At 37.7% G+C, this 24,265-nt stretch overlaps 4 protein-coding genes across 4 annotated transcripts; 2 read left to right on the top strand and 2 right to left on the bottom strand.

Moving 5' to 3' along the window:
• The first annotated feature begins 1,203 nt into the window (after nt 1-1,203).
• On the top strand, nt 1,204-11,873 carry LOC113508841 (zinc finger protein 354C-like). The gene is made up of 11 exons (XM_026891987.1): nt 1,204-1,446; nt 1,899-2,021; nt 3,235-3,465; nt 3,935-4,144; nt 4,490-4,605; nt 5,573-5,669; nt 6,221-6,336; nt 7,325-7,436; nt 8,351-8,452; nt 10,408-10,539; nt 11,518-11,873. The coding sequence occupies exons 1-11, from the start codon at nt 1,342-1,344 to the stop codon at nt 11,629-11,631; spliced, it is 1,458 nt and encodes a 485-aa protein (XP_026747788.1). The 5' UTR covers nt 1,204-1,341; the 3' UTR covers nt 11,632-11,873.
• Nucleotides 11,874-13,357: 1,484 nt separating this feature from the next.
• On the bottom strand, nt 13,358-14,347 carry LOC113508839 (bile salt-activated lipase-like). The gene is made up of 3 exons (XM_026891985.1): nt 13,794-14,347; nt 13,491-13,665; nt 13,358-13,456 (listed from the first exon to the last, which is right to left on the bottom strand). The coding sequence occupies exons 1-3, from the start codon at nt 14,327-14,329 to the stop codon at nt 13,445-13,447; spliced, it is 723 nt and encodes a 240-aa protein (XP_026747786.1). The 5' UTR covers nt 14,330-14,347; the 3' UTR covers nt 13,358-13,444.
• Nucleotides 14,348-14,391: 44 nt separating this feature from the next.
• On the bottom strand, nt 14,392-16,437 carry LOC113508840 (acetylcholinesterase 1-like). The gene is made up of 2 exons (XM_026891986.1): nt 16,226-16,437; nt 14,392-14,952 (listed from the first exon to the last, which is right to left on the bottom strand). Exons 1-2 carry the CDS (start codon nt 16,400-16,402, stop codon nt 14,407-14,409), a joined length of 723 nt encoding a protein of 240 aa, XP_026747787.1. The 5' UTR covers nt 16,403-16,437; the 3' UTR covers nt 14,392-14,406.
• Nucleotides 16,438-18,794: 2,357 nt separating this feature from the next.
• Nucleotides 18,795-23,865, top strand: LOC113508838 (acetylcholinesterase-like). Its single transcript, XM_026891984.1, has 3 exons — nt 18,795-19,275; nt 22,166-23,322; nt 23,481-23,865. The coding sequence occupies exons 1-3, from the start codon at nt 19,099-19,101 to the stop codon at nt 23,761-23,763; spliced, it is 1,617 nt and encodes a 538-aa protein (XP_026747785.1). The 5' UTR covers nt 18,795-19,098; the 3' UTR covers nt 23,764-23,865.
• The last annotated feature ends 400 nt before the right edge of the window (nt 23,866-24,265 follow it).

Genomic DNA, 24,265 nt, shown 5'->3' with positions numbered 1-24,265 from the left:
TTATTGTATGTAGAATTTAACTCAGTTTTATCTTTCTCTCTATCCCACGTGTAAATGTCTGTGAAAATGTATTCAAATTTTAATAAAATCGGTTCTGTTTTTTTATAAATGTAAATTGCATTGTCATCGGGTCTGACGCTACCCTGAACATTTCAGCCTGCTAGCTTATCGGGAGGTGCCTCAAAATTGAGGTACAAAAATCAAACTGGAACGACAAATATACAAGAAAGTGAGTGTATAAAAAAACCGTGGGAAATTGTATCAAATTATAATAAGGGCATGAAAAAATAGATGTTCTCCGATTCTCTGCCCAATATGCACACAAAATTTCATGAGAGTCGGTCGAGCCTTTTGGAGGAGTCGAATGCGAACACCGTGACACGATAATCATCTGTATGAGAAAGATTTTGTAGTTTAAACGGTATCAGTGTTTGTTTTGTGATTTATGCAACCTCATGTATTAACATTCCAAAGCGAAACCTATTTAAAAATACCTACTTAACTGCTTGCTTTTTTTTTTCGCTTTTACATACCTACATAAATAATATTGTAATCCTAATTGCCTTTTTTCAAAGATTATTTTTTGAAGTTTCTAGCCAGTTCTTCTGCAAAGTAATTAATTTTAAAACTCTGCACCTAGAATCACTATTGTAACGTTTTAGAAGTGCCCTTATCCTTTATTTTGTGAAAACACGGGTATATGTTTACAAAAAAAAAACAGAGGTATTTTTGTTACATAAGGTGGTAAAAGAAAATCAGACCCATACATGTTTTGCCAGCAATTGGCTATATAATAAATATAGTAAAAGTGTTTTGCATCATTTAAATATTCATTAAGAGTATAAAAACATTTGGCAACATAAAAAATTTGGCGAAATTTGTTATAAATGATAGGCGCTAGACAAAATACGCTTTTATGCATTAGCGCAGCGTTAAAACACGAAAACTTAAAAAGAAAAGCTTTATTAAGTCGTTAAACTAAAATCATAATACATCTTCATATCATCATTAATTATTTTGTATATTTTTAACAATATGTCCAATTATTTTATTTAGTACGAATTAAAAAATTACTTTGGTATCATTTTAAATAGCACACAATGGCAGCACTGTAAACTCTAAAGCTAACTTTTAACTGTCAAAGTCATGTTGTCATTGGCCAACACTAACCGTGAAGAGCCAGAAAAAAAAAAAAAAAAAAAAAAAACTGTCAAAGTCATGATGCGACGCTTGACGCTATCATATAAATAAAACTTAAATCGATAGATTTTGAAGTAAATTTACATAAAAACTTATTCCAACAGTATTATTTAGTATTATAGAACATTCCTGTAGGCAACTATGGAGGATTTATGCACCGCTTGCCTGTGCTCGGGCCGAAATTTGTACTTTATCGGCGAGACTGGGTTTGACCATTTGTATTCACAAATTTTGAATGAAATGCAGGTTTGTTACCTTAATTACATGTTTAATTAACTTTATTCATGTTTTCTTTACAGTATAAAACTATAATCTTTTCTAAATAAAAGTTTTTGGCCGAAATTTAGCTTATTATTTGTCAATAAGTCTTCTGTTTATATCTTTAGTCATGGTCTTAGTTAACATCTAATTTATAGAATTTTCTCTCACCAAACAATTGTCTAGCCTTGATTTTCCTTCTAAAACTATTATCTTTTGTTAAAAGGCTATATAAATACTAGTATCTATCGAAAATGACAAACATACATACATTTCAAAAATCATCTCAAACATCCTAAACCACTCTACCAAATTTGATGAATTTTAGCATAGTATTACCTCAATCCTTAAGAAAACGTACAAGCTACTTATTTTCATCGTTACAAGAAGTATCATATTCTTAAAACCATTTAAAAGTTTGTAACAAATTGTTTTTACAGGTTTATGATATGTCAGAGTTGTGTATCCGTGTGTGTTGGGAGTGCCGAGCACTGCTGCGGCGTCTGCAACTCTTCAAGCATCAGGTCAAGCAGTCTTATGCAGAACTACTGGAGTTTGCACAGGTATTTGTTTATATCTCATTTCAATTCATGGGCAGAGACCCAGTCCTTTTTAAAGACATCCCTGGGGACTAGGTCCAAAGTGCAGAGGTTTTGTTAACTACTTAAATTTATAATGTGATGGGGCATCTACTAGGGATTGTTCACCTCCAGTCTATGGTAGAATGGACATGAAGAATCCAAAGTAGATGCAAAACTATTGCAATATGTGTGTTAATATAATGAGGCTGTCGTATGGTTACATGTTATTTAGACCAATTCCTTAGATTTTCCGGAAAACTATGAAAAAATGCTTTTCTATGAATGATGATGTATTTATTTATTATTATTGTTGGACCTCCAACGAAGAATACACAAAGACACATCAACAGACAGAAAGAGTCTATAAGGCTATTTGTTGCTGCTTCCTCTCTCCTAAGATACTGCTGTGCCCGACAGGGTCCATAATGGTTCCGTATTATTAGATTTTAAGACCTTGATGTACATTATAGAACGCAATGAATAATTGAGTATTGAGTATTGAGAGTATTTTGAACTGAAATTTGGTGATTTGTCATGAAGAATGGAGGTTTTTACAGATGCGTGTACATTTTAACTGTGTTCCTTAAGTTACTAGGGATTACAGCATTGGTATTATATATATATAGATAACTAGGTGAACAAACTTAACCTATAGGCACTCAAAATTTGTGTACAGTTAAATAAAAATAAACTATGCAACTGTAATAAGGGGATGTGATATTTAATCAAGGCAATGCACAAGTGAGTGTATCAAAACGTGAGAGCCCCCCTTAGAGTTTTCCACTCTACCCGGTCTATTCATCCATTTATTATTTCCCACGTTTTGATACACTCACTTTTCTTGTTTGTTGTTCCCCTTGGATTTTTGCAACTCAATTTTGAGGCACATCCCGATAAGCTAGCAGGCTGAAATTTTCAGGGTAGCTTCAAACCTGATAAAAACATCTAGATCGATTTTGATAAAAAATTAACGGTGTTACATATAAAAAACATAGGATTTTAGACATCTTAAAAAGTATATAATATCAAGTTCTAACATTCAATTATATGTTGATATTATAATTGGAAGAAATTATTGATGTGAATTCTTAGTACTCAATTCTCAAAGTTATGCAGCGTGAGCGGTGTTGCGTGTAAAACATGGTTGGTTTTGTCAATTTCTATAGAAGCCACAATAATCTCTCCTCTACCACAGAACAGTACAAAACATCCTCAGCCAGTCTCCCCACGCTTGCAAACAGCCGTCATCTACAACCACAGCTACCCAGACATTCATGTGAAGTTGGAATTAGATGAGGCTCCCTCATACCTCGAAGACCGCCTCTTCATCAAGGCTGAGGAGACACACTGCGAGCCGGAGGCCTTCGTGAACCAGCTCGATGTGGAACCGGTGAAGAAGAGGAGGGAGACCAAGAAGGTTGGCAAGGTAAGGGGTTGTTGGATGTTAAATTTAGAAAGAAGAAGCTACTTTAAAATGTTTTTATAGTGACTATCTTGAAAATGATTTCTTATGAAATGATGACGAGTATTTATCGGGATTGCCCGACTATTAGACTAGTTCGACTCGCGGCTCGTGATTAAGAACTCCTGTTTTGTTCGAAACTATTCGAGAAAGCCAGGTAAATATGAGTGGTCATTTCGTAATAAACCAAACTAGTACTGAAACCTACTGAGCCAAACTTGATGAAATTTGTATGGCAGCAAATGACATGTATTCCTAGTTAGAAATGAATCAATCAAATCGGTTAATCCATTCCAAAGTTCTGAGGTAATAAACATAAAAAGAGATAAATTGAGAAACTCCTTCTTTTTGAGTTTCTTCCATATTTAATAATAACTTAAACCTAAAATTATATTTTAAGTCCCAATTTTCTAATAAAACAATTAAAATCTAGCCAGTAAAAGAAAAACCCAAGAAGAAGTTAAAACAAGCAGAGAAGATCCCGATCAAGAAGAGAATAAAAGTCAAGAAGAAAAAGCCGTCATCCCCCCTCTCGTCTGATGACGGAGTCAAGACAGAGGCAGAGGATATAGATAGAGAAGAAGACTTACAGCACAGCGCAGAAGTAGAAGATAAAGTGGAGAAAGAAGTTAGTTTTAAAGAGGTAAGTGCTCGTGGCTATGCTATAACCGCATAAGTGAATCGGTCACAGGCTAAGCTTGACGCGGTTGGTTCGTAGATGGGTGACCATCTTTGTCATAACGAGTTCCTCCGTGTTCGGAAGGCTTGTAAAACTCACAATTCTACATTGTCTCGGGTCTGGGTGTTTGTGGTACCTTCGTTGTATCTGAATTCCATAACACAAGTGCTTTAGCAACTTGCTTTGGGTTCAGAACAATGTATGTGATGTTGTCCGCATTTTTACTAGCCCACTGTGTCCCACTGCTAGGCAAAAGTCTCTCTTCAACTCCTTCCACGAATCCCTCGTAATGTATTTTGTTATTTTCAGACTAAAAGACTGAATGGTACTGTGAAGGCTTTGAAGGAGGTTCTACCGGAGCGGCCGCAGTGTGCGGAGTGCGGGAAACACTTCAGCTCTCGGAAGACTTACAAGTACCATCTCAAGTGAGTATGGAGGAGTTAAAGTGTCAAGTCTGATAGGACTGGTGGTTTAAAGGGTCAATTAATCAATCATATTTATTTGTGAAAGAGGATGTAGGTATAGTGGCCTTGACTGCTGTATCAGCGGTCGTGGATTCGATTCCCGAGCAAGACAAATGTTTGAGTAATTAGTACGATCATTTAATTTTGTTCCGTGAATTCATTTAGTTCGTTTAGATATTCAGTGCTGTATTTTTTTTTCAAAGTCAAAGTGTATTTTATTTGTCATACAGAGCCAGAGGTACCTTGAAATATAAAGTTTTATAAAAGTGACAAAAGAAAATAAATTGTAGCTCCTATAAATCATGGCGTGCCTTAGCGTAGCGTAGCCTTCTCCAATAAATGGATATCTAACACAGAAATAATATCAATTCAAATCGGACCAGTATACTCCCTGAGATTAACGCCCTCAAACAAAACACTCTTCAGTTTTTTTTACAAATCGTAAATGATCCCTCTGTTACATAAAATCGGGATAGAAAAATATAAAAATTTCTTATAAGAATTACATCAACGCCAGCTCCGAAAATCCAGTCCCAAGCCCTCCTACGATTACACCTACAATGCGCAAGGACGTCTCTACTGCGCTACTTGTGACCGCGTGTTCAAGGCCAAGTTTGGTTTCGCAAGTCATATACGAGCACATGATCGAAACCAAGCTGCCAGTATATGCCAGGGTGTCCCCGTCGACGGAAACGTCTAGGAGGACACCATCATCATCATCATCACATCACTGCGTAACTATGTTTCACTATTTTGGTTAGAAACTATCTATGTAGTATATACCAAGTTTAGTCTAAACCCTTTGGTTTTTACGTGAAAGAGGAACAAACATCCATACACATTTTCGCGTTTATAATATTAGGAGGATACCCATAGAAGATATGACAGTTTTCAAAACACGTTTAATATTATATTGTTTTTGTTTCAGCGTACTACATAAGGGTCAGAATCGTTACCCGTGTCCGCGTTGTGGGAAAGTGTATCAGTGGAAATCGAACCTTGGACGACATCTGAGAAGCCATAAGGTTTGGGAAAAAACCATTTCATTATTATATTAGACACTTGCACAAGACACCCAGACTCAGGACAAGCATTCGTGGATCACACAAATGCTTGTCGTACTTAGATAGATTCGGAAAAAATATCATCATCATCATAATCTCAGCCTATAATAATATATCCTGGGACTACTCACACACGGTTATCTGATCCCAAGCTAAGCAGAGCTTGTGTTATGGTAACCAGACAACTGATAAACTTACTTATATATTTCTAAATACATACATATTATAGATAAATTACACCAGAACAAGTGATCGTGCTCATCACACAACATTTGTCCTGGGTGGGCATCGAACCCACGACCTCCGGTATAGCAGTCAGGGTCACTAACCACTAGACCAACAGGCCCGCCTATAGCTGTCCACTGGACATAGGCCTCTCTATACGTTCTCCAGCGCGACCGGTTCATTGCCATCTGCATTGGAAAAAATATTCTATACATATTTGTTGAGTTCAGTTGTAGAAAAGAAATGATTTGTTTTTTATCTAATATCCCGTTATATGTTCCCTACAGGCTCGCGACTCTGGTGAGCTGTACTGCGACACGTGCGACAAGCGCTTCGCGTCCGTCGCGACCTACCGCCAGCATCTGCGGGTGTCGCGCAGCCATGTGCCCGAGAGCGAGTTCAGGTGAGGGGGGCAGGGGGGGGCAGCTGGGTACCAGGGTTTCACAAGGAAATATCTGGTCTATCTGACCTCCTCAACACAGTTACCTGAGCAACACGATACCCCTTGGTAAGACTGGTTGTCAGACTTTCAAGCTTCTGACTACCTGTAACGACTGTCAAAGATGTAGGAATAACAGCCGGGACCCACAATTTAACGTGGCTTCCGAAACACGGAGGAATTCGTTATGTCAAAGATGATCTCCCATCTACGGACCAACCGCGTCAAGCGTAGCTTAACCTGTGATCGATTACTGCTTCCTCTCTCCTAAGTTATTGCCATCTTACTGCAGTTATTTCTCAATTTTTGAGTGACTTCAAAAAGGGAGATTCTCATTTCGATTGTTTGTATGTATGTATGTTTGTCCGCGATTATCTTGCGTTTGGCTGAAGCGATTTAGATGCGGTTTTCACAAAAGTATTTGTTACATTCTAAAGTTTTGTTCTTTAACCGATTCAAAGAGGGCTCTGAGTTTGACCTGTTAGTATGTATGTACGTTCTAATATTATGTTTATGTAGTATATTTATATTCATCTTAATGTATGCCATTAACTGCCCTGTTTCAAATTCTTCCATAATTCAATCCTATCCAAAGGTTGTCTGGAAGAGATTGCTTTTATTTTAGCGATAAGACTGCCTTGTGTACTCATCATATTGTTCTATTTCGTCTTCGTGGTTAGAAGATATAAGTTATGATTTATACCTGCCCTGTTTTTTTCCATCTTTTCATTGTATCTTCGCTCCTATTAGTCGCAGCGTGATGGTGTATAGCCTAAAACCTTCCTCGATGAATGGTCTATTCAACACAAAAAGATTTTTTTCAATTTGAACCAGTACTTCTTGAGATAGCGCGTTGAAACAAACAAACTCTTCAGCTTTATATATTAGTATATAGATAGATAGATTATTTCAACTTCTTTTTAAATAACTTAATATCAATTTTATTCAATAGTTTTATGTGCAACGAATGCGGCAAGAAGTTTGTCAATAAGACTCGTCTGCGAGACCACATAGACTGGGAACATCTGAAGAAGATCAAGTTTAGATGTCAGCTGTGCAACAAGGTCAGTGTTGCCATATACAAATAATTATAAATGTTAAAATATGTTGATATATGTAAAAATCTAGCGGGTAATAACAGCCTAAAAATGCATTATATACAAAAGACTAGCATTTCGCCGCGGCTTCGCCCGCGTCGAGGTCGGTTATATCGCGTTTCCAAGAGAACTCTTCAAGAGTCCGGGATAAAAACTATCCTATGTTCTTTCTCAAGGTCAACTCTATCTCTGTACCAAATTTCATTAAAATCAGTTCAGTGGTTTAGACGTGAAAGCGTAACAGACAGACAGACAGAGTTACTTTCACATTTATAATATTAGTAAGGATTATTAGATGATGACTTAGCTACAAGGTCAGTGTTGCCATGCTTCAATAATTATAATGAGATGGTCTGGAGACTGAAATATAAATATAGGTGCAGGTGGATAGTTAGAATATTACTGAGTTGTTTTTAGATGCATTTTTTTGACATATTTATGATGTATTTTTTCCCCCGACGTTTTTATACTCTCACGTTTCGTGTTTGTTTGTCGTTCCGGTTGAATTTTTTCAACTCAATTTTGAGGTTAGGTCAGGGTAGCTTCAAACCCGATGACAATGCAATTTACGACTATAAAAACTGCTAGACCGTGTTTGATAAAATTTAATGGAGTGTCATTTTTAAATACTATTACTTATTTCTTTATTTAATTTTATATTAACTCTACAATACATTCTAAAATCTGAATCTGAATCTACATTTCAGTTTATATTATAGTTGGCAAAGCAGAATATATAGCACTTTATTTGTAAGTAAGTTAAGTAGCTGACTAAGATCCATCCATTTTCATGTAACCCTTTTTTAGTACTCATTTAATTCTATTACCTAAATGGAATTAATATAAGTTTAAGTGAGGTATTAAATGAATGTTTGTTCCAGCCATTCAAATGTCACACATCGTTGTATGTGCACATGCAGAACGTGCACAGGAACAAGGAGAAGAAGGACAACCTGTGCCACGTGTGCGGCAAGTCTTACCAGGTGAGTCAGGATGTGAGGATGCGGATGTACGGATGTGAGGATGTACGTATGTAAGGATGTTCGGACGCGGATGTGCGGATTTTAGGATACGGATTCGAATGTGAGTATGTATAGATGCGGATCTGTGGATGCGGATTTATCGCTGTGGACCTACGGATCTTTATGTACCGATGTAAGGATGTGAATGTACGGATGAATAGATATGTGAATTAACGGATGTGGATGTGCGGATTTGAAGATGCGGATTTGTGGATGTACGGATGTGGCTACGTGGATATAACAGTGAGGATTCGTAGGAGAGGATTTACGGATGCGGGTGTACGGATGTGGTGGATGCGGATGTGAGTATAGCACGTTGTCATCGCCATTCAGTATGTATCGGTGTCTGTTGTTAATTAAACTCAAGTTTTCTGATCAGACTAACACTTTATCACATTTTATACCACAGAAGACATATTTAACCATATTCTGTCTTATTAATAAACGCGGTCGAAACTTAGCCTAATTATACTCCGCGTATTAAAATCCGAGTACGCTCATTTTGGGTAACTTTCAATTGCAGTTAAGCTTTGAAAAAAGCTTCGAGAAGATGTTTTATTTTTATTTCATACTAGCTGTTGCCCGCGACTTCGTCCCCGTGGGTAGGAGATATAAGTTATGATTTAGGTATGCCTGCCCGGTTTTTTTTCACATTTTTCATATTATCCTAGCTCCTATTAGTCGCAGCGTGATGTTACATAGCCTATAGCCTTCCTTGATAAATAGTCTATTCAACATGAAAATTTATTTTCAATTTGATCCAGTAGTTCCTGAGATTAGCGCGTTCAAACAAACAAACTAAGCTTTATATATTAATATAGAATATAGATTAGATTATTAGAATAGAGAAATTATTTTTGTGTTGAATAGACCATTCATCGAGGAAGGCTTTAGGCTATAAACCATCACGCTGCGACTAATAGGAGCTAAGATACAATGGAAAATGTGAAAAAAACCGAGCAGGTATACCTAAATCATAACTTAAATCTTCTACCCACGGGGACGAAGTCGCGGGCAACAGCTAGTGCAAATATAATTTGGGGATTAGGAAAAACGAAACAAATTCATCACGTGAACGGAGATTCAGCTTTTTTAAAATAACGTAGGTCTGGCGTCCACCGGCTCTTAGACCACTAAGTTCGTTCAATAACTCACTCTTTTTTTACTTTTAAGAAACGTGGTTTGCCATAACATTCATCTTAATCCCGGCGTAAGGAACGTATTGTTACGTCCCAATGTTACTTCTGGTTTATTAATGATATTCTAACCACGTTGTTAATAATTTATTAATCTCGGATTAACTAATCCAAGAGTAACGTCGAATTATCCTTAGAATAGAGGATTTTTATTAATAAGACAGAATATGGTTACACAAACTTCTCTTACAGATCTCACTAGTATATACAGGGTGGTAGGGACGTCATACCGATCCCGTGGTCCAGGGGTTCTGGACATGATGCCAGACCCCCCTGCGTTGGAATTTTTCATCGGTCTTTTGATGACTCGGTTTATTCATGCGGCTTGCTCGCGACCCCGCCACTGCTTCAGCTCATGATTGAATGATGAATTGAACATTTTGCCGTCATTTTCGGTTAGATTTGCGAGAGAGCGATGAGCGACGAGTACCTTTACGAATCAGCTGAGCGGGAGCAGTTTTTAGTGTTTTATTTACATTGCCTTTTTTCGTGAAAAGGCCAAAAAAAATGATTTTCGTTATGAAAATATTATTGAAATATGTAGGAAAAATGATTTTATGACACATAAAATTAGAAACACGCGAAAAGATGCAATTTTCATGAAAATACCATTTTCTTGGCATCATGTTCAGAACCCCTGGACCACGGGATCGGTATGACGTCCCTTCCACCCTGTACTTTGTAACTTTATATTCAATGACATTTTACCATCTGGCCAAGAACGCGGCGAAGCTGAAGTACCACATCGTGGCGATGCACACGAGCGAGACCCCGTACCGCTGCGCGCACTGCAGCGCCGCCTTCGGCTGGTACTCCTCGCTGTACCGCCACGTCAGGGAGGTCCACTACAAGGTGACAGTACTGCCCTACTATCCATCAGGCACTCTAGGCCAGTGCCTAGGGGCCCACAATGACCAGGGGCCCACCACTATGACTAGGGGCCCAGCACTCCCGATGAAATTAAAAAAAATATGAAACCACGGTAGAAGCCCACATTATTGACACTAAAAACATTTAAAAAAACTCGATAAATTTTTCACTAAATGAAATTAACTTGAAAAAAAGGGGCCTCCACTCCTTTGCTGCTTCGAGGCCTCGTGGGCCCTGGGCACCTAGACCCGGCCCTGCCAGTACCTACTACTAGCTTACACCTATCCTAATAACAGGAATTATCATGTCAACAACGCTCTACCAATCGACTTTCGACTGCACGGATAGCCGAGTGGTTGAGGTCATCGCGCCAAACACACTGTGCGTGACATGTCGTGGGTTCGATCCCCGCGTAGGACAAGCGTTTGTGTAATCCACGAATGCATGTTCTGTGTCTAGGTGTCTTTGTGCATGTGAATTGTATGTTTGTTAAACCCTCCGCGATACAAGGATTAAATTCCTTAGTGAAAGAGTCGTTTTAAAAAAAAAACTTGCTGCGCTTTTCAATTTTTGTACAAAGCCCAATTTTCGTCATTGCAAAATAGACCACCGTAGTCGAATGTTTAACACCGTCGTGTTGTAAGCGACGAGGCTCGGGTTCGATCCTGAGGTCGTGTGACAATTTTTGAGTGTTTCTTAGAATTTATTGTCATAATTCGTTCGGTTGATTTAAAGGCACGGACTTAAGTTATTGTGGTCGTTGTGAGCTAATATCTACAAACATTGTAGAAACAATAATTTGCTAAATTGTTTTGAATTATGTTATAACAAACCTTTCAATTTATTGGAAAAGAAAGTAACGGAAAACAGTCTCTATTTACAAGAATATACGGTTCTAAATTAATCAAATATCTTGTTAATAAGTTTCTTCATCTCAATGTTGACTATATCTCTTCGCAGATGAAGGTTCAGCCGAAAAAGGCGAAGAAATCGAAGAAGTCGGAGGTGTTGCCCTCTCTCCTGCCGCCGCAAGTCGTGCTCGCACAGATGAGTCAGACGGCCGGCCCGCCCTAGCCGCCCTAGCCGCCCTAGGCGCCCTAGCCCGCCCTACACGAGAAACACTAAACGAGTGATATCCTACAATCGTTTACGTCAATAGAACACGCTCAAATTTGGACATGACAGGTCAAGGTCACATGACCTATTGAAACGAATTGTCAGTATTTGACATATCAATATAATTCCCTATTAATATTATAAATGTGAAAGTAACTCTGTCTGTCTGTCTATCTGTCTGTAACGCTTTCAAGTCTAAACCACTGAACTGATTTTAATGAAATTTGGTACAGAGATAGAGTTGACCTTGAGAAAGAAATTAGGATAGTTTTTATCCCGAACTTTTGAAGAGTTCTCTTGGAAACGCGATATAACCGACATCGACGCGGACGAAGACGCGGGCGAAAAGCTAGTAACGAATAAATATGGCCGCCTGTCATATTTTCTATACAAAAGCTGTCAAACTTATTCATTATGGCTAAGTTTAATAATATAAATAAATATTCCACAACTTTCACACAGCGCCATCTAGTCTCAAACTAAACAGAGCTTGTTATATTTCTAAATACATACATAATATAGATAAATTACACCCAGATACAGAACAAATGATCGGGCTCATCTCAAAAACATTTGTCCTGGGTGGGAATCGAACCTCCGGTATATAAATCTGTTTATTCTTTCAGACAGATTAAAAAAAATATTGAATAATTATTTTTCATTTTATAACATCATTAAAAAGGAAGGAAGATTAAAACTAATTAACAGCTCTAAAGTTTGGTAGTAGGGGCTAACATCACTTGCTAGTAAACAATGTACTGGTTAATGACGTCACACGAGATTATGTCAAGACGTAACTCTAGGTTTCCTGAATATTGAAAGTTATGATACTTGAAACAAATATTTTTTTTATAAAGAATAATCGTGATTGGTGTAAGAGGAGATTACAGTTGCAAAATAAAAAAGATTTGCTACAGAACTTTGCTTTATTTTATTTATCGATAATTTTGTATTTTATCTTAAAATCTCTCGATCTCTATCTTTGTATCAAGGGAGTTTCACAAACATTCAAGTCACATGCACAAAGACACCCAGACTCAGGACAAGCATTCGTGGATCACACAAACGCTTGTCCTACGCAGGGATCGAACCAACACATCGCGTGTAGTGACATTCTAACATCAATATTCTGAACGTAATACATAAATCTAATATATAAAATTTTGTGTCACAATGTTCGTAGTTGAACTCCGAAACAGCTCGACCGATTCTCATGAAATAGTGTGCATATTGGGTAGGTCTGAGAATGGGACAACATGTATTTTCATACCCCCCTTTTCCCCTACCACTTCTTTATTTGGCAAAACAAGGTTTGGTGGGACAGCTAGTAAAAATTTAAAAGCTGTAGTTTCATTATCTGTGAAATTGTCAACTTTAGATAGTTAAAATTATTATAAGGGTTCTTGACTGCGTCTGAGACATGGTAAGATACTACCAGTATTTAAGTAGGGTTCAATTTTAACCCTTCAGGTAGAGAATCCTGAAAATAAATAAATGAATGCGGACAACATCACATACATTGTACTGAACCCAAAGTAAGTTGCTAATGCACTTGTGTTATGGAATTCAGATACAACGAAGGTACCATAAACACCCAGACCCGAGACAATGTAGAAAATGTGAGTTCTTACATTGACCCGACCGGGGATCGAGCCCAGGACCTCAGAGCTAGCGACACCTTGAAACCGGTGCGTACGCTACTCGACCACGGAGGTCGTCAAAAACAAACATTTACACATAACTTCAATTTACTATTCATAACAATCTATTTTCAGTTTGAATCACAATTATAAAAAGAGATCTTGTAAATCAATCCCCTTATAGAACTTAGCGTAGTGGTGATAGAACAGGTCCCAGAAGGACGCCACTCTCTCGAATGGTCCCCCGGAGCGCAGACTCAGCGCAGCGTCGAGGTCCAAGTAGGAGCCCTGGTCTGCAGTCGTAGGGGACCATCTGACAGGTAACACTGGGCTTGGCGATGGGGTGGGGTCTCTGAAACATAATAATTGAAGGTTATAACGTGTGTATAATATTGTTTTAACAATAAAAACAAACAGAGAATAAAAACTAGTGAGCCAAACTTATATTACAATAATAATATTTAAGTAACACCCACTCACCCATATTTAGCAAAATTCGTCCACAGTGACGTCATCCTGTCTATCACAAGTTGATCTGCGTCACTAATGTTTGTGTCAAACATGCTCATGTCAAACAAGTATCCCAGTTCATCAGCATGTGTTGTTCCTCGAATCGTTATGTTTTTCATTTCTTTCATATAATTCCTGCCGCCATCGTAATTAAATATGTATCTGTATACCACAGCGTTATTCCTCAAATAATATTTTACTAATCTTTCTGAAGGATAATTGAAATAAAAGTCTGAGGCGAAACTAATGACGCCATCTTGTGAGTAAAAGTTTTTGACAAGTTGTTTGGCGCGATCCTCCATTTTGGAAAACGTTTTTAATAAATCAAAAGAACAATTGTAATTCTCTGTATAGTTTCTATTGCCAAAGGCGTTGGGATAGAATGGTATAGCTTCTCTGTACGTAGTCCCCAACATTATCTTAAAATGTGTTATATTTGAGGTAGGAGAGTGCTTAACAAGTGTGTCATCAAAACAAACTCTGAAATAAAGATTTGTCGTATCCATCTACTTATTTGCATATTTGGTAATAGTTTTTCAAACTTGTGTGTAATTTCGTTAATTTTCTTTTCTAAATTTTGTGCTTATTTTGCATCAACATGTTCAATTAAGCCGGGGAAGGCAGCATTACCGCTTTGTAAAATAACTTTGTGGAATAAACCTTGCGTATATAATAGAAGCATGTCCGATGAGATAGACCCCGCGCTGTGACCGAACAGAGTGACATTCTCGTCATCCCCACCGAAGTCTTTTATAACTCTCTTGACCCATTTAAGAGCTAGAAACTGGTCTTTTAATCCTTGGTTTCTATTCTCTTTTCTACCTGGAAATTGTTTAGGAAAACCGTACTTTCCCAATCTATAGTGAAATGCGACCACAATCACGTCATGCCTGATTAGGAATTTGGGAGAAAACGTTGACAAGCGACTGTTCCCTTCCACAAAGGCTCCTCCGTGGATGTACACCATGACAGGCAGCTTGTCTCCCGCCGTCACGTGGTTGGGGGTGTACACGTTGAGCTGCAGACAGTGGACGGTCCCAGTCGCCTCTCCGTCGACGAACTGCGGGCAGAGCGCTAGGTCTGAGAAGGCTTCGAATGGTGTCTTGAAGTCTGGGTGTGGTGTCGCTGGCTGTAAAAAAAACATAGCAATTATTACACAACTTTCACACAACGCCATCTAGTCTCAAACTAATCAAAGCCTGTATTATCATTACTAGACAACTGATAGACATATTTATTTCTGAATACATACATATCATTGATAAATTACACCCAGACACAGAACAAACGTGCTCACCATACAAACTCTCCTGGGTAATCGACCATCGACCACGACCTCCGGTATAGCAGTCAGGGCCACTGACCACTAGGATCTAGTGACCAGACCATCAGGCCAGCCTGCCAGTCAGTCAATTGATTGATTATTAACAACCTACATTATCACAGACCCTTTTTGTTAAGTTCAAGTTCATGTTTTTGTGTTTTTGCAAGTTGTTGTCTGGTGTGACGTAACGAATTCAACTTGACAACGTCGCTATTTTAATAAGAACCTGTGAAATTGATACTGAAATCAATTTGAAGCTATATTGGTAATCTATACTAATATATAAAGCTGAAGAGTTTGTTTGAACGCGCTAATCTCAGGAACTACTGGTCCAAATTGAAAAATTCTTTTTGTGTTGAATAGACCATTCATCGAGGAAGGCTTTAGGCTATAAACCATCACGCTGCAACTTATAGGAGCGAAGATACAATGGAAAATGTGAAAAAAGCAGGGCAGGTATAAATCATAACTTATATCTTCTACCCACGGGGACGAAGTCGCGGGCAACAGCTAGTTTATTATATAGTTATTATTGGAAATTGCCTTCGTGATACGGGTGTTTTATGATAAAGATTTGATTTTGAAGATTTATAATAATAATCTCGAAATTATTTAAAGTAAGCTTTTTAACTTGACTGCACGGAAAGCCGAGTGGTTGAGGTCACCGCGCTTAACCCACTTACAACCCACGGACAAATATTCCTATGATTCACAAATGCGTAATAAAAAATCGCAAAGAACGAAACAAATAATTTTCTCATTCTAATTCCTGTAATCTGAAGTCGCATTGTAGCTTAATTCTTTATATGGGAAGAGATCTTTGCCCAGCAGTGGGATAAACAGGCTAGAATTATGAAAACATTTATTATGTTTTCATTTTGAAAACTACTACAAACTATTTGCAATAAAATGCAAATTTTACTTTAGACAGGACTCGAACCTGTGATTAAGACTCAACGCAGTCGCTTTACCAACTAGGCCACCTCTAACCGACAGCTGAACACCAGTATGTTACCTCGCGACTGTCTATCTGACAACACAACACATGTTACTGTAACACAGTACCAACACGACTCACCCCGAGAGGATCATTGTCGTCCACATCCCCGTACGGCAGCCCCAGGAACGTAGTGAAGTGGTCTCCTCTCCGGCCGAGGACCTCTCCTATACTGGTCTTCACTGACACTGCACTTGGCTCTAATGGACACACACAAACAATCACAGATGAAAGCGCAAAGAGGTTTAGGAACAACATACAACCCAACTCTTTGGAGAATAGGATATTATAATAATAATTATATGTGTGATCTGGTTGGAACCATGACGAGATGTCATTAAAATTACGATAAAATGAATGAAATATGAAATTGATTTATACTTGTTTTACACTAGTAGTTGCTAACGACTCCGTCGACGGGATTGTTAAGATCTTTTAATGATATAATATTGCTCACCGTACAGCGCCATCTATTCAGTGCCGGAGTTAGGGGGGGGGGGCGTGATGGGGCGATGGCCCGGGGCGACAAATTCTGGGGGGCGCCAAGGTCTGAAGTTGGAGTCTCTTGCCTCTCTCAGAACTGTGCTCTACGCTAGAGGTGGAATACTTCCACCGCCAAACGTAACGCTAAAGGAAAGATGAAATTCTTAATATAATTTTACTTGGGGTCAGCAAAAAACTAACACTTGATATTGCTTCCCTCAAGTGGGCGCCACAATATTTTCGCCCGGGGTGTCAGTGGCCCTTACACCGGCACTGCATCTATTTGAAAGTCTCTAAACAATTCAAGAAACTGTTTATATTTTTTAACAACACAAGCAAACCATCACCACTTCGCAGCAGATTCGACGCACTCTTTTACCGGGGCTACGCTAACGAGAAATGTCATTAATTATCGCGATAATTTATGACAGATGTTTATTTATGTTATTTATTTATGATTTATGTTAGATTTGACAACGGTATTATTAGACATTTATTACTTGCGGCACTACTATTGCCGTTTAGCGTTAGACGATAGCTCACGTGGTACATGAGAAATTTACAGCAATAATTATTGTGCTAACGCGGATTGAAGGTACCCACTGTTATGGAGCTATCGTCAAATTAACACATTAAGTTGTGGCCACATTCATGATCGCGATAATAAATAAAAATGATTCTAACAGTATGAATAGTGCTAATTAAATCCAATTAATATACATTCATCAGCCATTATAAATAGCAGAATTTGTGCCTCTGATCGGGCGGCAAGGAAAGACTTTTTAGCAAGTCGAAATTAGAGTCTAATACCATAGCTATAAAGTTTTAAAAATGCCTGGAAAACGGCCTATTTGAAATAAAAACTTTTTCGATTTTTTCTTGATTTTGGTAAGCTCCCCATCTTATTTTGGCTGGCAGTTATCATCACATGATGAGGAGCTCGTGGCTAAGCTATAACCGCATAAGTGAATCGATCACAGGTTATAAAAGCTTGACGCGGTTGGTCCCTTGATGGGTGACCACCTTTGTCGTAACGAGTAACTCCATGTTTCGGAAGGCACGTTATATTGTGGGTCCCGGCTGTTATTCCTACATCTTTGACAGTCGTTACAGGTAGTCAGAAGCTTGAAAATCTGACAACCAGTCTAACGTAAGTATCGTATTGCCCAGGTAAACTGGGTTGAGGAGGTCAGATAGGCAGTCGCTCCTTGTGAAACACTGGTACATAGCTGAATCCTGTTAGGCTGGAAGCCGACCCCAACAGAGTTGGGAGAAGGCTAGGATGATGATGTGATGTGATGTGTAACTACATCACATCACATGACAGAATCTCTGCTTCAAATGTTATCTTGTAAATGTACTGTTATCGTTACCCACCGTTGAATTATTTTAACTTATCTTGATAAGTAGGAGCAATTACTAAATACAACCTAAAAGTATTAATACTTTATAAAATTGTAAAAAAACTGGTTATGTATGAGCCGGACACGCTATACCAAGGGTTCTCTATAAATAGGCGAAAAAAATATATATTTACAATAATTTTATTAACAACTATTACTTAAACAATTACAATATAAACGTACATTAAAACAAGTACTTAAAAACAAAAAATAATAATTATAATATCATGTCGTCGCTGCCGGCTTGGAGTGTGCCCAAAAGGCTGGCAGCATTGCCACGTTGAATGGCAATGCAAATCCTTTGAGCGAGGTAAAAGCCAGCCTTTAGGTCACGAGAAGTGTCAACAAGACGCTTTGCTAGATTGTATACAATAATTGCACATCCATCAAATTTATGACCGTAACAAGTGTTGCTTAATCTCAATCTTTAATTTTGTTACTCGAGAAATTCAGTATTTCTGAAAATTTCCAGCCATCACTGAATTTGACTTTATCTCATCACGGTATTTGAGATAAAGCTTGGTAACAGACGGACAAACAGACGGAAAGATGTTGATGTCTTAGTAATAATATATACGGTTTTTTCTCTAAAAAACTATCTATGGATATAATATATAATGGTAAAAAAAATCGCGAAAAGTTTTACAAACATTCAAGTCACATGCACAAAGACACCTACTCTCAGGGCAAGCATTCGTGGATCACACAAATGCTTGTCCTACACATCCAACTCGACTATCCAACCAAACGGTTTTCTTTATACGGAACCCTAAATCAAACATCAACAGTTAAAATATTTACATAAGATAACTAAGTTATCTTATAACGATCATTTATAAATTAACTGTTGACAGTGACACACTTGAAAAGCAACAAAAAATAATATTTATAACTTTATTGTCAACGTTCTTTGCAAGTCATGGTCGCGACCAAGGTTATAACTTAACACTCAGATTATTTTTCAATAACTAAATGACTACTGAACAGGTCGTACAGATAAACTAAAAAAAATCTCTTATCTAATATTCCACCGAAAAGTTTTTTAACGAAAAAGGTTTCGTTTTAAAAATGTTTTTCTTAAAACTTTTCGTGTTTTCATCTGTGCTTGTGTGTGTGTTTCCATTGGACCCAAGTGTAGTGTCAGTGAAGACCAGTATAGGAGAGGTCCTCGGCCGGAGAGGAGACCACTTCACCACGTTCCTGGGGCTGCCGTACGGGGATGTGGACGACAATGATCCTCTCGGGGTGAGTCGTGTTGGGGGTACTGTGTTAGGGTGACTAATTAACATCAAGCTGTGCTGCGCTTTGCTATGTGGTGTTTTTTAATCACAAAGATTGTCCGTAGATGGGTGACCATTTTTGTCAGAACGAGTTCCTCCGTGTTTCGGATATCACGTTAAAGTGTGGGTCTCGGCTGTTATTCATACATCTTTGACAGTCGTTACAGGTAGTCAGAAGCTTGAGAAATCTGACAGCCAGTCTAACCAAGGGGTATCGTGTTGCCCAGGTACCTGGGTTGATCAGGTCAGATAGGCAGTCGCTCCTTGTAAAACACTAGTACTTAGCTGAAACCGGTTAGACTGGAAGCCGACCACAACAGGAATGAACTAACGATGATATGGTTAATGTTATGGCTAAACCTTTCTCTATACTGGAAGAGGCCTGTTCCCAACAGTGGGTCGTATATAGGCTGGTATTATTGTTTACTTTATCATATATGAGTGTGCCATAGCTGAGCAAAGCTTTCTTTCCATATAAATAAGGTTTGAGTATTGCACCAATGGTTCTCATATTTAGAATCCAGTCTTTTTCACCGTTTCTCAAAGATCTTTCAATATGAAATGAAATCATTAATTCCGAAAATAAGATATTAATTCATCACTTGGCATGTCTTTTTTGAGGACGATGGAGTCGACATTTCCTATCTGACTACCCTGAGAAGAAATGTCGATACAAGATTAGGGGTCGCAGTCTCTTTTAAAATTCGGATAGTTTTAAAAAGCGAGTAAAGTGTATAAACTAATTTAGCTAACTAAACGTATTTCTTTGGAATCGTTATAGTAACTGTAAGCTAAAAAAGCTGTCCAAATTAGTTCTTGCATCTTTGAAAAAATCATAGGCTGGTATCAGTCTAGACTGGTAGCCGACCCCAACATAGTTGGGAAAAGGCTAGGCCAATGATGATCTTTGAAAAAATCATATGGCCTTTGCATGTACTGGAATTGAACCTGCACATAACAAGGTCACCACGACAGCAGGCTATAAAATAAACAACTTAATAAATAAAAATGATTGTTTTTCAATTTACTTCCATTGATTATTTGTAATTAGCATTAAGAAGCAATTTCACAGCTATAATTGTTTTAATCGCGCTGTTATTAATAAATGTATTTGTTGGCTATTTTTAGAGATCCCTACCTAAAAAGTTAAATGAAAACCGATTAATAAAACTCTATTATCTGTCCGTCTCCCACTAGATTGTATCTCATGAATGGTGAAACCTAGAAGCTTAGATAATCTATACTCTATACTAATACATAAAGCTGAAGAGTTTGTTTGTTTGAACGCGCTAATCTCAGGAACTACTGATTCAAATTGAAAAACTCTTTTTGTGTTCATAGACCATTTACCGAGGAAGGCTATAGGCTATATAAAATCACGCTGCGACTAATAGGAGCGAAGATATAATGGAAAATGTGACAAAAACGGGGAAAAATATTCATCTTCGAGGGCTTCCGTTCAAAAAATCCTAACTTATATCTTCTAACCACGCGGACGAAGTCGGGGGCAACAGCTTGCTCATGATAATTATCAAAACGGTTGATTATAAATATACGAATCTTATTTGTATAATGATAAGCTATCTCATGAAGTATATTTTAATAAAAATAAGATTTCAACCAAAAAGTAAACATACCTATCGAATATAATTGAAAAAAAGACGTTAAGTGAGATCAGAGCAACGACATAAATGGTTCTGTACAATATAGAAGGGTAGAAAGAAAAAAAATGCACAATAATGGTCAATTTTGTCAAATTCTCTGAAAAATATCTGAAACAATTTCTGTTAACCCTCGACTTTATTTTTATTATTTACTAGCTGTTGCCCGCGACTTCGTCCGCGTGGTTAAAGATATAAGTTATGATTTATACCTGCCCGGTTTTTTTTCTACATTTTCCATTGTATCTTCGCTCCTATTAGTCGCAGCGTGATAGTATATAGCCTAAAACCTTCCTCGATGAATGGTCTGTTCAACACAAAAAAAAAAATCTATTTGAACCTCCTAATTTCTCAAGTTCCTGAGATTAGCGCGTTCAAACAAACAAACTCTTCAGCTTTATATATTAGTATAGAGTATAGATTTACAAAAAGAGTATATTTTTCATTGATCCTAAATGCGCAATAAACTATTTATTTTTATTACCTATATCAGAATATATTTAAAAAGACTGTCTTTATCTAATGCTTGTCCTGAGTCTGGGTGTCTTGTGCATGTGACTTGAATGTTTGTGAAACTCCCCGCAACACAAGGATTATAAATATTTAGGAAGAAAAGCATTCGTTTCCCACAAAATAATCATTCTTGGATCAATGGGATGGGATTGAACGAACGACACGTCGCGTACAGTTTAGCTTGGTGACCTCAACCACTCGGCTATCCCTGCAATCAATTCAATTTTAATTCGACTGTAACATAGTGACTCTATCTACCTTAATTCATTATCACCACGTGATTAAGCCTCATATTTTTATAAAATTATTACTTATTCTTTTAGAACATAAAGATACAATTTATGTGTCATTGTACACTTGTAATGTATTGCCATTTGATACGAATCTCCCGTGTGAATGATAAATCTTTGGGTAATTTCAAATTTGATCCATAACACGAAGGGTCAAGGTTTATTTTACAAAATTATAGTTTTTGAATCAATCGGACTATTCATCATGAGATGGCAATTTAATCCTTGTGTCTTAGGTTTCACAAACATTCAAGTCACATGCACAAGACACCCAGACTCAGGACAAGCATTCGTGGATCACACAAATGCGCGTATAGTCACTTTGGTGTGGTGACCTCAACCACTATGCTCTCCGTGTGGTCAAATCTCATTAATATTTTTCTCGTTACAGCCAGCGACACCACACCCAGACTTCGAGACACCATTCGAAGCCTTCTCCGACCTAGCGCTCTGCCCGCAGTTCGTCGACGGGGAGGCGACCGGGACCGTCCACTGTCTGCAGCTCAACGTGTACACCCCCAACCACGTGACGGCGGGAGACAAGCTGCCTGTCATGGTGTACATCCACGGAGGAGCCTTTGTGGAAGGGAACAGTCGCTTGTCGACCTTTTCTCCCAAATTCCTAATCAGGCATGACGTGATTGTGGTCGCAATCCACTATAGATTGGGAGCGTTTGGCTTCATATGCCCAAGACGGAAAGAATACAGGAACCAAGGGTTAAAAGACCAGTTTCTAGCTCTTAAATGGGTGAAGAGAGTTATTAAAGACTTTGGAGGAGATAATGGAAATGTCACATTGATAGGACACAGTGCAGGATCTATTTCTGCAGATCTTCTACTTTTAAATACCGAAGGATTATTCAATAAAGTCATTTTGCAAAGCGGCAACGCAGCCACTCCTACTTTTATTGAAGATAATTCGCAACCAACGGAAAATATACAAAGCAATGTTGTTAATATGATGGATAGAGAATTTAAAGATTTAGTTTCTAATATGAATATCAGTTATATATTAGAATCTACATCCAATGTCACTTTTAGAGTTTGTTTCGATGAATTAGTTAAAAAAACTCCAGACTCAGATTTAGAAGGTTTTAAAATAATGTTGGGAACTACTTGGGAAGAAGGATTGTTTTTATATCCTAATGCAGTTGAAGACAGAAACTTTACTGAGAATTTTAATTATTCAATCATTCTAAAAAACACTTTTCCCAATATAGATGACCGTGGCAATGAAATTGTCAAAAACTTTTATTTACAAAACGGCGTCGTTGACTTTTCATCTGACTATATTTTCAATTATCCTTCAGAAAGATCGGTGAGATATTATTTGAGGAATAACGCTGTGGTATACAGATACATATTTAATTACGATGGCGGCAGGAATTATATGAAGGTAATGAAAAACATAACGATTCGAGGAACAACACATGCTGATGAACTGGGATACTTGTTTGACATGAGCATGTTTGACACAAACATTAGTGACGCAGATCAACTTATGATAGACAGGATGACGTCACTGTGGACGAATTTTGCTAAGTATGGGTGAGTGGGTGTTACTTTAATATTATTATTGTGATATAACAGTTTCAGGCCAATTGCCATCAAATTTGGCTCAGTAATTTTTTATTTGATGTCGATTGTACATTTTGTTGTTTAAACAATATTTTAAACACGTTATAACCTCAATCATTATGTTTCAGAGACCCCACCCCATCGCCAAGCCCAGTGTTACCTGTCAGATGGTCCCCTACGACTGCAGACCAGGGCTCCTACTTGGACCTCGACGCTGCGCTGAGTCTGCGCTCCGGGGGACCATTCGAGAGAGTGGCGTCCTTCTGGGACCTGTTCTATCACCACTACGCTAAGTTCTATAAGGGGATTGATTTACACGATCTTCATGACTTTGATATGGAAAATGGTAGTGTTATGATTAGCATATCTTATTATTGTATATTTTTACTTATGTTTAAGTTTTTTATGTAAATACCAGCTTTAGCCTGCGGGGCAATCGTAAATGATCCCACGGGAACATTAACTTGGGATGAAAAACTATCCTATGTGTTAATCCAAGTTATAAACTATCTATGTACCAAGTTTCGTCTAAATCTGTTCAGTGGTTTTTGAGTGAAAGAGGTACAAACATACATACAAACTTTCGCGTTTGTTATTAATATAAGAATCAGAATCAGATATAAGTATTTGTCTTTGTCTAAGTATCGTTCCCATTCAATTCCAGTATACATTCTAAGGATAAAAAAACAAAATAAATAACATTGAAAACATTATTCTATGTATAATTATAATTCTAATAAATAAAACATGTATAACGATTGTCAACGAACATTATTCGCTTTCCAATACTTTCAGCGTATTGAATAACGAATTTCGTATAAATTGTTTTCAAAACTCAATTACTAATTCACTTTAGGTAAGTAATATTTACATTAAAATGCCTTATCGTCTTAAAATTATCACTTTTTTATTG

This window comes from Trichoplusia ni, chromosome 3 (genome assembly GCF_003590095.1).
Source record: "Trichoplusia ni isolate ovarian cell line Hi5 chromosome 3, tn1, whole genome shotgun sequence".
In the NCBI taxonomy this organism is placed as follows: Eukaryota; Metazoa; Arthropoda; class Insecta; order Lepidoptera; family Noctuidae; genus Trichoplusia; species Trichoplusia ni.
The sequence above is the reverse complement of the archived record's forward strand: the minus strand, read 5'-3'. Positions and strand labels throughout refer to the sequence as shown.